General features: G+C 43.5%; 1 protein-coding gene across 3 annotated transcripts in view; it reads right to left on the bottom strand.

Annotated features, from left to right (window-relative positions):
- FAM120A (family with sequence similarity 120 member A) overlaps nt 1-14,130 on the bottom strand; it is a 113,222-nt gene that overhangs the window by 39,210 nt on the left and 59,882 nt on the right. For all 3 annotated transcript variants that reach the window (XM_070400875.1, XM_070400874.1, XM_070400876.1), the window contains exons 8-10: nt 8,290-8,377; nt 6,337-6,564; nt 3,665-3,839 (exon numbers count right to left, since the gene is read on the bottom strand). In XM_070400875.1, the coding sequence (XP_070256976.1) occupies nt 3,665-3,839; nt 6,337-6,564; nt 8,290-8,377 (491 nt within the window). The remainder of the gene's footprint in view (nt 1-3,664; nt 3,840-6,336; nt 6,565-8,289; nt 8,378-14,130) is intronic.

A 14,130-nucleotide genomic window follows, 5' to 3' on the forward strand; every position in this document is an offset into this window, starting at 1 on the left:
TCCGCAAAGTCCCACTGACTTCATTTCACCTAAGAATGATCGCAGGTAAAACAAGATTTTAACAGACTCATCTTTGAAATCTTGTCAACCAAAAACTCCCCAGAAATTGTTCAAGGTCAACCTCTTTCAGCACAACCAGACACTGTCATTTTCCCCTCTCATCCAGAGTGCCAAGAAGCTTATGGCATTTTCTCCGTAAGAACATAAAATGTGTAGTCACTTAGCTGTTCCAGGCATGGACACCTAAAGCCGTGGCATCATCAGAATCAGTGTTTAGAGCCAGCTGGAACCTAATGAAGAGTCCTAGGAAGCAATCTTAACACTGCTAAAGAGGACAGAGGGTTGCAGAGTGACAGGCTCAATACTCACAGAAGATTCCATGGACAAAATTCAACCACGTGGAGACTTGGCATTCTAGTTTATGAGATTGGTGGGTGTGTATTACTCTATATAAGCCTTTTCTGCAGGCTGTTTTCCCCTTATTAACATAACGAATGCATGAAAGAAGTTCAATATTATCAGCTCCACCAAGAGACCACGATTCTAAAGCCACTTGTGAATGTTTCACTCACCAAACTTATAAGCTAAAAGGTCTCTCAACTTGCAAATTCACAGGTCAAATTTACACATCTTTCCAGAGGTAAATTTTTATTTGTAAAAGCACTTTAATAATACATTTCTCTAGATAACATTCAAGTTCCAGAGGCTAATTCAGCTTTGTCTAGAGAGGGGGCATCGAAACCAGCCTTTCTTTCCCATTTCAAGGTTTTCTCTCTGCCACAGTCCCTATCCAACCCATCTTTCTAAAAAGAAATATCACTCTTTCCCAAACTTCAATGGGTCCTCCTTGCCCACAGAAAAGTCAAAACCCATGTTCCTGTCACCTGAGCAGAAAAAACTGCACTGTGTCTAGCTGACCTTTGCCAGACCCTTGGTGACTATGCACTGTCACACACGCACGTCGTTCTCAATACCCTACACTTTGGGTCTCCATTCCAACAAGCCCTGTATTTGCATCAGTTACTCATTCACTTTTTTTACTGCTGCTGGACACTCCCCAAGGAGAGGGATACACAGCATTAACAAACATATATCCAACGTGCCATTTAAGAAGTATTAAATGTTGAACTGCACTTGGCCATTCAGCGCCTTGGCCCTTCTCTGTGATGGAGGAACACCCCATTCCAGTGTCACCCCTAAGTCCAGGCCCTTTTCCTTGTAACAGCTGGCTCCCTTTCCCAAACCAAACCAGACATATTTCAGTCAGTTCTTGCCTTCACAAGAAAGGTAGCCCGAGTACCCCACTCCCCCTTCCCAACTAACCCTAACATCACTCCTTCTATTCTCTCTGCTAAATTCATCTTCTTTCCCCACTCAATACTTCCCATTGGCCAAAAGTAACACAACAATAACAAATGACTCTATATCCTGTACTTAAAAACAAATCAGAGGAGTGGGATGGGGAGTGGTACCGAGAAGGAAAGGAAAGAGAGATGCCTACTGAGTTGTCTCTGAAGCTAAGGCCTCTTCCACTCATCTCGGCCATGTCTGAAGAGGAATGCTGGCATGCCTTCCTCTTCCTTTCCTTTGCATCCCCCGGTGCCTCTCCCACCCGATCTAGAGTCTCACAGAGCCCATCTGAGTCTTCCCAAGCATATCACCCATCTCCCTTCTTCTCTGATCACTCCATTCCAAGGCCCTCCTGCCCCTGCTAGAGAGCTGGCCTGCTGCCGGCAAGCTGACCTGGCATTTCTCTGTGAGATAGCGCTGGGCCCTGCGGTGTAGTCTACACACTCAGTCCTTCACTACAAACTGCCTCTCTCTTGCTTATGCTCAGAGGATGCCAGTCCATTAGTGAATTCCTACCCCTGCCCTTTGCTTCCCCTACTGTCTGCTAACAGGACAGCCTCTCCCAGGCCAGCAGGACACCTGCAACACCAGGTACAAAAGAACTGACGAGGAGGGAGGGAGCACGCTGCATGTTGCTAGCTGTGCATTCCAGTATTTTTAAACTGCAGACCTGCAGCACGGCAGAAGAGATTAAGACTCATTTCCTGAGAGTACCTGCAGCTCACTGCGACACAGAACTTCCTGAACTGGAGGGCAAGGACAAAGCAGATGCGAAGGACTCACACTGCCCACTGCTGAGGGTGTGAATGGAGCACACCACCCACATTCAGGCTGCTGTGAACACTGCAAAGCGGAGCTGCCCTGGAATTCACCTGAGGGACCCCAGGTTGAGATCACTAAAAACGGCTGAGAATTCTGTTGTATAAAGAACTATGTTCCTGGAACACACAAATAAAAATAAGAATAGCTTTTCACCATGAAAACCAAAATGGTGATAGTGCTGAGGACATGGCAGGAAGTCCTGCACGGTTCTGTGTAGCACATGCATTCTAGGCCCAGCGAAGAACCAAAGGGGGAGGGAAGGGTTTCACAGCTGCAGAGCCAGGTGGCCTGGGTAGGCCAGCACGGAAAACTGACCAACCCTGTGCAAAGTAAGAAAGGTCCTTCTTTTCTGAGCATATGAATCATGATGCAAGGAAAAAGTAAGAGTATGTACAAGGTGAGAAAATGTACATCAGGAGCATACTGGGCCTCTACAAAGCGTGCCCGCTGACAAACTGGCCCTGACCGAGGCAGCTAGAGGCGGCCCTTTGGGGTCTGCACCACCTTTTCCAGCTACAGTCGCACAAACAGCCCAGCACCACTCTCAGCACAGCTGTCCTCAAGCAGGGGTAGTGACAGCCAGATGCTTCCTTTTAAAGGCTTACAGAAATCATAACTTTGTCATAGTAAAAAGGACAAGTTAAGAATCTATGGACCTGAGTTTTCAGCATTGCTAGAATCTCTGTGGTTAAATTCCAAAGGTAAGCCCCACTCGTACACCCGTCCCTGAGGGGGTCAGCTGCACCCATCCCCCAGGTCTGCACTGACCTGGCCCCATGCAGGTCACTACTTCTCCTTAGTAGGCGGACAAGACTGTAGTCTACAACTTCACAGTTCATAATATTCTTATATCAGACTATAAATTTTGGAAAACTTTTCTATATTGCCTACTAAATATACAATGACTTTTGTATTTGCTATTAGATAATATTACCTAGAACAAAAAGGCACTTTTACTAGAAGATGGAAACTGCTTTGACCTCAATGTTTGCCAATGTTTGAAATAATACTTTTTGTCTTTGTACTTCTCCCTCCACCCCAGAGTGGATCAGCTGGGATCTGAGGGAAACCATCACACACATGTGCCCTTTGGTATCGGGGCTACGTGAGCAACACATCAACCACACAAAGTGGTGAGCACACAGCTGGTGGGACCTCCCAGGAACACTGACCTCTGCATAGCAGACCCTGCCGTCACCCTGCTTGAGACACGCTAACCACAGCAGGACAGTGACTGTCAGGGCCATCTGAAGATCAGTTTAAGGCATAACCTACAGTTTTAACATTTTACCAAATAACCACTATTACTGGGATGTTACTGAGAGAAAAAGCTGGTGGCTGTCCTCCTTTCCTAAGAGCCCAAATGAAGCCCACCTTCGCTGCGAGGGGGCACGCAGGGTGATCTCAGTCATGATCCTTCTAAGGCTTTAGAAAATGCACATGAGATTATGAGGAACCGAGGAAAACAAACAATGGATTTTACAGTACATACATTCTGGTGGAAGTCTGTTCTTTCTAAAAGCAAGTCTCTCAGTTTTCTTTCTGCTTTCTGCCAAGCTAAACAGGACTCCGTAAACATACTGACGAACTGGCCTATAGAGCAGGGCGGCGGGAGGCAGGTCTTTGCTGGCTTCATCTTCAATAGAAACAGCAATTTTGATTTCACCCTTTGCATGGAAGAAAGCAGAATAATATTGCACATTTTTCATGTTGAATTTACAATAAACTCAAAGAAATATACTGTATTATCTCCAGTTAATGACATTGCAATTCTATTCCAAATCAGTTACTTCACAACTTGTCTACATCAAGATTTTTAGGGAGAGTTCATTTAGTAGGTTGTAGCCAAAACATATGCTCAAAGAGTCAAAATAAAATCTACATGGTTTTATTTTCAATCTAGAACCAACAACAAAAGAAAACCACATGACTGATCCCAAAGTCTTTGAAACAATCTAGACAGAAAACATCAGATGGCAAATAGGATAGAAAATGCTGAGAACTTGCAAATTTTATTTGAGTCAGGATGGTCATATGTAATGGAATTCGTAATTTTTAATGACCTACATGAAATCCAAGAAACTAGTATCCTGAATATAAAATGGTCAATTTTTCTTTACCAATTTCTTCCATTAAAAATTACCACATAGAACTCTCTGTAATGCTGTTTATTTGTAAAGTTTTCGGCATGTAGCAGGCCTCCACCCTAGTGCAGCCGGTACTTGAAAGACATATCTCACTGGGTGAGGGGGCATGACAGCTGCTGGGATAGAACATGAAGGGCGCCCGTTCTGTTCACGGTCCCAGGCCAGCGGGGCAGGGCCATGCCTCCAGGAGACAAATGACTACTGTGATCATAAGCAAAAACTCTGTGGTCCAGCCCTGGATATTTTATGGCATTGAGGTACATCAAGAGATTTTGCAAGGAATTTTATTTACATATATTTATAACAGAAAAATATATTTATGACCTTCAATGTCTACTAAATTTATTCATATATCTCTTTTAATAATAATTTCATAACAGTTGCTGTTTCTTTCACACACATTTAACTTCAGAACTGGTCTTTCTCCTGACCCTCAGAACCTTCATATGCTAGCATGGCGAGCACTCTCACCTAGGGAGTACCAATTCCCTCAATACGATGAGGTTTTGAAACTCTACATTCCTACAAAGCTTCATCACAGTGAGATGGCCTCCGCGTAGACAACTTGGTAACAGAGGTGTGAGCTCACTGAAAGCAGCAGGCCTTCCAGTCTAAACTTTTCCCTAATACACTGAAAAATTTTAGGTGACATTTTAAAATCAGAAAAGACAGTCAAGTTTACTTTTCTTAACCACAATCATTTTTATCAAAATTTGCCCTTGAAATCAGTGAGTAATGAAGATGAGCAGTTTGCAGCACTCATATTGTTCTAACAGATCGCCCAGCCATACCCACCAGCGTGGCAGGGCACACACAGCAGGGCCCGGGGACTTCATATCCCAAACAACACCAGGGGGAAAGGGCACAATCTTCTGAAAACCTTGGTCCCTTTAACTTAGCAAAATACTTATCCATCAACAGTAACTTTTCACTTACCCTTACAACTTATGTTGAACCTGAAAAATAAAATGTTTACTTTACAATCACAATTTCAAAAGTGATACTTAATACACGGATACCCATATCAAATAATAGCTGAGATTTAGAGGTAATTACAATTTAAAAATAAATTAAAAGAGTTGAGTAAATAGTACTGGTCTAAATAGTCTTCGGCTTATAAACGTAAGCAATGTTGAATTAGTTAACAATCGAAGCCCAGCTGGGGGTGCTGTGGAACAGGAGTAACTTTTGCATTCGCTGCCTCCCTTCTACAAACCACAGATGGATTGCAGAAAATAGAAAGAAAAAAGTCTGATTATACAGGGTGGTATAGATGCTGATGAAAACATTAAAAACACATATAGTAATAAACCAACTCTGCATGAAAAGTCTGGTCACCAAGATAACTTGTTAAACTATGAGTCTGTGATAATAAGTACCAAGATAAAGACTACAAATCATTGAAGAAATTTAAATACACATAGATCCATTCAAGACACCAAGAATCAAAACCAATTAATGTCACACTGAATAACTATTTAAGCATGCATTTAATAAGACTAACAACGTGAAATTATTACACTATGTAAAAAGATAAATTGCATTTTCTTACTATGATTATGTTACAACCCCTGTATTCCATTTTTTGCTAGAAGTGCTTTAAAAATCATACTCAATGAGATGGAAGAACAAGTCAAAATACACAAAGTCCTCTCAGCCACCCACACAAGGGGGCATTTCTGGGGCTGATAACCATATTCGACATTGGAATTAAACCTGACATTATGGCACAAATGCAGTGTAAGAAATTTTGAAATTAGAAATAGAGAATAAAATTACAAGTCAGAAAATAATGTGATGTGTTATTAATTAGAAGTTTCAGAAATATTTTATACTACATTGAAGGAGAAAATGAGACTTTTCCCAAGTTCTTTTATTGTATTTACAAGTATACATTTTTGTTATTTTTACTCAAAGTTTAGAAAGGGGAAAATGAATTCTGTTTCAAAAAATGTATAAGATAGAAAAACAGTTCCAAAGCAAGCAGCCATACCCCAGGAGTGACCACCGCACATACCTTTGTCAGGACGTGGAAGATGTACGGGTACATCAGCCCCTTCTTGTGACGATGCTCGGCTACTCTCAGCACCTCGGGTGCAACAGGGGGCAGAGGAGGGGTGGTGATGTCCATGTGGTTCCTGGTGGGCATGGAGAGGAGGCATGGAATTGGCTGGACAGTGCCAATCTGGCTTCCCTTTCCTTCAGCAAGCTGGCTGCCTGAAGAGGCAGTGGACGAACCTTCTACCTACAGAGCAATGGGTGAAAGAGGAAAACAGGGTCACGCCATGCTGTCTGTCCACCTGTGACACAGAGTCCTGTCTAGAGACACAATTAACACCTTCACCACCGGAAGACAAGGGAGCACTGACCCACCCCTGTGTGGACAGAGGGAGAGGTGAGTGGATGCCCACCTGCCTGTGTTTGGGGGTGAGGGGTGGGGGCACCATAGCTTTTCCCTTGAGTGCCCTGTGGGGAGACAGTAGCTTTCTGGGCTTGCTAACCCATGTGGCGAATTTCTGTTTACACTTTCCTTGCAGACTCTGCCTAACACCAAGTAGGCATGGTCCTCTCTACAGATGAGGAAACTAATGCTCAGAGAGAGCATGTCATTTACCCATGGCTATGTGACCAGTGACTTGGGAACTAGGACTCAAATCTAGGCCTGACTCAGCTCTGTTCTTCACCAGCACAGCTGGTATCTAAAGAATAATCAAAAGCCCAAATGGTTTGATCATTATAAAGCCCCAAATTAATTACACACAGGAAGGTGTTTATGAAAAATTAAAGCAAAAAACAAGCTAATTCCACTAAAATGGGTGAGTCATATCTATATATACTGACACAGAAATCTGTGCCTGGTATATTATTAGTTGAAAACTCCCCAGACTGTAAAAATCACCTGCCAAAATAAGGAATGTGTATAAATAAATAGGAATGAGAGTAGAGCATCGCAAGGCAGTGGGACCAAGGGAAGGGAAGGCAGAGGGGGCTCTTAGTTTTCTCTTTATAAACTTTGGCAAAGTCTGAATTATTTATCAAGAGCAATTATTATTTGTACAATAAATTATTTTTTTCTTTCTCACAATAAATGTTGGAAATAATACTGCTTATTGTTTGATTCTATGTCACCTTAGATATATATTTTTCTGTTATGAAAAAAAAAATAATGCATTCTTTACAATGGTATGTAATTAAGTGCTGAATTTTACCCCTTAAAACACAAAGCGCCACACTTATTCGTAAGAAGAGCAATGCCTGGAAACCTCCGAGTGTTTCCCACAGGCCCCGTTTCACAGGATGCAGACACACTGGAAAGTGCTTGTAAACAAGAAGCATCCATGAAGCTTATTTATAGGACAATCATTCCACGGTGACAGTATTTCTGAGTTTTAAGTGGATTTCTGATATTTTGTCACCTTGTATGTAAACAAGCTTTTTCCAGCCAGAGACCTTGTCATCTAAGTGATTGCCTATAGGAACAGATGTGGCTTTGCAGTTAAAAAGATACTTCTATATATCACCATTAATAGCTAGAAGCAGAAAAGGGGAGAAGAGAAATGTAGTTTATTTTCATTTTTACTGTAGACATCACAATGCTTTCTCACTTAATCCCCACAAAGATCCTGTAAGTTTGCGGTTGCCAACCCGTGGTCCATGAGGTCCGAAAGGTTAGCGACCGCTGCTATAAGAGACAGGGCTCTGGACAGCTCTAGTGCTTGGCCAGACTAGGCAGCCAGCAGACAGGGTCAAATTTCCACCAGCCTCCTTCCTCTGCCCCATAGGACTGTGATTGCCCTTCCCCCTGCCAATGTCTGTGATCCGCCCCCCTCCCCCTCTCAGCTCCCTGCCAATGTCTGTATTACTCACAATATACTTAAAAAGAGAAAGAGTGTTTTACTTTCAAACAATTCCTAATACCACATGCTGAAAGAGCCAGGACTCGAGAGAATGAGAGGCGTGAACCTACTACCTTTGTTTGGTCTCCTGGGTCTTCCCGCGCTTGAGGCTCCGAGTGGCTTCCTGTCTTCTCCCAGCCAATTTTGTTCCCACTGACATGGCTGAACATAAAATGCACATGATTACTGTTAGTGTCAACTAATTCCCACACATGCTCACGATGATAAGAAGGGCCTGTGTGACAGACTCAAGAATAACCCTTGTGCTGTACTAATCTCGCCGCCCCCAACAATCCATCTCTAAGAAGAACCCTACACAGGAGCACTTTCTGCCTATTTCCAACAGGTAGGTGATAACCACTCACTGTGGAAGAGAAAACAAGTGCCTAGCCCATGCCAACCACTCAGCTTAAAGATGGTCTAGGATGTGCTGGCGCCATGAGATACAAAAGACACAAATGCAACATTCCCTTTTATCTTGGAGAAACAAGATTAAAAAAACCTCACATTTAATTAACAATTGTCAGGCAGTAGAATGTTAAGTGTTATCTGAATCACGTTACTCATAATTTATAAATAAATGTAAGGTATTCTGTGCCAAGTGGCCACACACAGGGAGGCCAGCCTCCTCATGGGAAGGGTCGTGGGAAGGAGCTAAGACTTGGGTGACACACAAGGCCGAGTCAGAAGTAGATGGTACCTTCCAGGCCCCAGAGAGAAAACAGGTTTGTGAGCTCAGAGAACAGGGAGTTAACTGAACTTTATTTGGGGAATAACTTTACTTGGCAAAGTAGTAAAAAATAGGGTGAGGACAAGAGATGGGGAAGATTATGGAGTATCTGAAATGCCAGCATGAGGAGGTATTTCAAACAGCATTTTTTTTTAAACTGTGGGTTGTGACCCACTAGGAAAACAATCTAGTGGGTTTAAGCAGCATTTTTTAAACACTAAAATGGAACAGAACAGAATGCAGTGAATGTGGTATGAATGGTATTATTTCACAAATTCTTTGCTCATTTGGTCACTACAGGCCACAATGTAAGAGAAGTTTATGAGATGTAAGGGGTTTGTGAGAAGCATCCTCCTGGAGCAGCCAGAGTTACAGCCTTTGGCAGACAAGACAATGCCCCCATGGGGACAACGCCCCTTCACTCGCCCTCCCCTGCAAAGCTCTGGGCTAAGAGTACCTTCTAAAATCAGTGCTGGACACAGGCATGCTAGCAGAGCATTTCACTGGCTTGCCTTTCTTACTGACCCATGTGACAGATGGAGAGATTTTAAGATCCACTAATCCTCCTATCTTCCATAGGTACACATCCTGTCACAGGAGAACCCCGCAGCTGGGTCTTGGGCCCACCCTGCAGGAGACCCCAGGCCCCTCCTTGACGCACTTAGTACATTCAGTCACTCAGTTAGCCTTTGAAAGGTAAGAGAGTGAACCTCAGCAGGTCTGACGTGCACTCTCTGATAACGATGAAGATAAGCACCTCTCCATGGGTGACATCTTTTGTGGCATGCCTTGTCAAATCATCTGAACATTTTCTACATGATACTTCTTACAGACTTATAGGAAGTCAGTACATGTTCTGGATGCAAGCTCTTGGTCAGGTATAAGGATTAGAAGTATCTTCCATACCCTGTTGGATTGCCGCCCCTCCTTCTCCATGGTAGACTGGTGTTTATATGTGACGCCTCATCCTGAAGGTCTTGGCTGCAACACTATCCTAATGCAGCCTTTCCCAACCATCCCCTCACCCCACCATTCTCACTGCTGTTTCCTTCATGGCATGTATCACTTCCTCATGATCTGTAATTATTGTCTGTTTTAATAACTAATTATAAATTGTGAGAATAGGACCTAGTAGCCATCATCGAGCAGGTACCCAACTATTAAAGATACATGGCAAAGAAGACATCGCTTTTATGTGACACTAGAGGCCCGGTGCATCAAATTTGTGCACAGGTAGGGACCCTAGGCCTGGCTAGCAATCAGGGCCAATCTGCGGGGCGACCAGCAGGGCAATTGGGGACCCCATTCACACAGCCTTGGCTGGCCTGGCACTGCCTGTTCGCCGGCCCCACCCTCAGCCGCCACCAGTTGGGGCCTGCGGGCTGGGGGCAGCTCCTGCTTTGAGTGTCTGCCCCCTAGTGGTCAGTGCATGTCATAGTGAACAGTCCTTCCGCTGCTCCTTCTGCAGTTTGGTTGATTTGCATATTAGGGTTTTATGTCTATCAAAATAGATATAAAACAGCAGAACAAGCATCCGAATGACCTTCTGAACAAAGCCGGGGCTGCGAGGGCCGAGGCAGCCGGAGCTGTGAAGGCCTACTCTTGCATGAATTTCATGCATCAGGCCTCTAGTAGATAGGTAAAGCACAACAAAGGAATGTTCATTAAAACTGCAGCCCCCAAATGTGACAGCCCTAGTGACTGGCCCCAGGGTCAATCAGCAAGCACACAGAACAGTGTGAGGAGGGGAAAGGGGTGTGGCAGGGGGCGTGGCTTGTTATAAAGTTTAGTTTTGTTCTATATAGATTATCACAAGCTAAAAATAAAATGTCATAATCAAGATGCTCATGTGACCGTCTAATAATCATTCTATAATATCTAAAATCTGCCTGAAAAGCATCTGGACATTAGCCAATTTTTTAAAGTTCAGAATATTTCAATAGGAAAACTATATTACTTCATAACGTAAGAAAACAAAATTTTGAATACAACAACAAATGCCTTGACTTGAAGAACAAATGAATTAGAGATTTCAGAATATTTCTACATGCAATTCATTCTACACAACTACTCACACCTCACAATCAGACCAGAAACCGCTCACATAGACACAAAGTTTCATTGACCATGCCCTGGGCAGCCTGCTGAGACCTGGGTCCAGGTGGGTGGCCCAAGCAGGAAGCCAACATGAACCCCAAAGGCATAGCACAGCTATCACTTAGTGCAGTTACTCATCAGCTGATTTAACTCACGAACAACCCAGTGATCTCCCATCCACGCTGGGCCCACGGAGTCCAGTGAGCTCCAGGTCACATAGCAAGTGGCAATGGGACTCAGCAAGACCAGACGAGGGACGTTAGAAGAATTGCACCCTGGCAGCAGTGGGTCTCCACGCTGGTCAGCAGTCCTCCGGGCACTGACAGTGACAGTCCACAGCCCACACACGGCCCCACAGGAGTTCTGCGGGGCCAGCAGTTTTTACCACAGATGCCACCTTGACACAATACCTCGAACCAACGTGTCCCAGTATGTCACTGTACAAGGAAGGAACTCTATTCAAACTAAACCAACAAAATGGAGAAAACTTAATCTATCTTCTCTCCTAATAGGACTTTTAAAATATCCATTTAGAAATGTCAGCAATGACAGGCAAAAACAATGAAGTGATATTCAGTGTACATATGCAGTTACATTTATACACAGATCAGAAAGCATGCTTACAAAGTGGAGTATGAAAAAGGAAGAAAAGGAAAAAGGTAAGCTGCTATTTCTAAGAAAATATTCCATTACTGTAAAAACCATGTTAGTTATGCAGTAAAAAATAAGGTATTTGAATATTCACCTATCTTTTGAAAACAGTTATATCTCTATATGTGGAAACATTGGTGATTTCCTATATTCTATTTTTTAATGTTTCAATTCTATCACTTTGTATTGAGATGTTAATTACAAAAAAAAAATCAAACAAAGAACTAAAATCTTCAAATTGGCAATCTCAGAACAGATTCAAATTCTAAAAACCAATGAATCTAAAAGCCAATAAAATAAACATCCCCACAAGGATTCAATTGTAACTCTTTTTTTTTTTTTTTTTTGCTTAAAGTATTACAAAGGGTATTACATATGTGTCCCTCCCCCCGCCCTTGACAATCCCCTGGCCTCCCCTCAATTGTAACTCTTAACTCAACCAAAACAGGATTACAAAGACTTGACAAAGGCCAGGAAGAGAAGAAAAACAAAAACACTGCCAAGAACAGAGTAAGAAATATATGTTGATTATACTCTAGAAAAAAGAACAGGAGAAAAATATTATTTAGTTAGAAAGCAGCATTTCTTTCTTATTTGCTTCAAAATAACAGCCATGGGTCTGGAATAACTGCCCAGGCACTCGCCTAGCCCTCGGACAGACACAGAGCCCCTGCAACAGCAGGAGGCTGCAATTTTGCACATGAGAATGGACACTCAGGATAGTTCCAATGGCACCAATGCAGCTCATCTCAGTCCTGGTGAGGGTACCCAGTTCGCGCCCCTGTATACAAGGCACCTCTCAGTCCAGCAAAGACCTATAAACTGCCCAGGGACACATGCCCACTTCAAGACAGTAAGAACCTGCGATGCCCATTCCAGCAGGGTTGATGGAAAAGACATCTGAAGAGGCTAAAATCCTGAGTTAGTTATTTAAAAAAAAAGGGGGGGTGGGGGTGGAGGAGATACAGAGTCCGCCCAGCACACACATATACATGTGTATATACATGCACACCCATAGTGAAAGGGCCACTGTCTGAACCCAAAGACAAGCCAGGAGGCACTTTCACACCCAGCTAGTCCACAGGACACCTCAGCATGCACTTCCCTTCACATAAGAACATGCTTTGGAGTTGGGGCATGTTTCTGTCCTGGCCAACGTGGTTGCGATGCACCCTCAGACCCACCTCTGAGCTCAGACAGTGCAAACCTTCTGGGGAGTGCCCTCGGCTCTCAGAAATCACAAATGCCGAGGACCTGCCAAGAAAGCCAAGACCTCATGTCACACAAACTCTACCCATTTCCCTCACTGACCTTATTTTTTTTAATAAATGTTTGCAAATGTCATAGGTTAAAAAAAAGTATCATGTTTGAAGTTGCATTCCTTTGATTTTCCTAGTGAGCAAGAACATCCATTCATATTTTATTGACCAACTGTGTTTCCTCTGACCTGCATGTTTATATCCTTTGCCATTCAAAACACTTGTCTTTTTAATTTGTAGGAAGCTTTTTTTTCTGGTGGTGAGGGGAACAATTCTCTTTTATTCTATAACTAGAGGCCCAATGCACAAAATTCGTGCAAGGGGCTTGGCCCTCATAGCCACGGCGGCTTGCCTCAGCCCTCGCAGCCTCGGCTTCATCCGGAAGGTCTAATTAGCATATTATGCTTTTATTATTATAGATAGTCCTATGACCCATCAGCACCATGCTTTAAAAAAATCATTGATGTCTGTTAGAGAAACAGTATCACTTACTCGTATTTTATGGACCCACCTGTGGAAAATACAGTGAAGGGAGTATAAATGCCAGAGGGAATCGAACAGGGAAAAGTGATAGGGGCCCTGGCTGGTTTAGCTCATTTAACAAAGAAAAATCAACCCCAAAAAATGAGTTCGCGTGTCACCTCTGACACGCGTGTCATAGGTTCGCCATCACTAGGCTAGAATCTTCGCCCTGAAATCAAGAACACTGACCTTCTTTTAGCATTCTGCCACAAGCAAGGACACCTATGACCAGGGCTCATCCCAGGTCCTGCCATGCCTGGCACAGAATCCTGAAGCCTCAGGCACACGTACCCCATTTCCTCTTAATTTTAACTCCTCTGTCTCTCGTTGTTAAAATAAATAGGGAAGTAAGTTCAAGGAAATTAAGACATTGCTAAGCTGCACTTGATCCACTCTTGCCCTTGCTAGCTGTTAATGTGCTCCACCACACTTCACATCACAAGGACGGCAGATGTTCCTGCTGACCCTACACTGAGTCCACTTTCCAGAAGCTTCTCCACAAAAGGCAGTGAAAACACCAAGTTGGGGTGTGGACAAGTGAGTTACAGCTCAAAGTGGGAGAGGTGACTGAAATCGAGGACAGTTTCAGGGAATGCGATGCTGGCCAGGACCTTGGGGAACAGGGTGGAACTGAATCTGTACCTAAGAAGGGAGGA

The sequence above is a fragment of the Myotis yumanensis genome, unplaced genomic scaffold, assembly GCF_028538775.1.
Source record: "Myotis yumanensis isolate MYYU_CA2020_CCGP unplaced genomic scaffold, mMyoYum1.0.hap1 SCAF_21, whole genome shotgun sequence".
In the NCBI taxonomy this organism is placed as follows: domain Eukaryota; kingdom Metazoa; phylum Chordata; class Mammalia; order Chiroptera; family Vespertilionidae; genus Myotis; species Myotis yumanensis.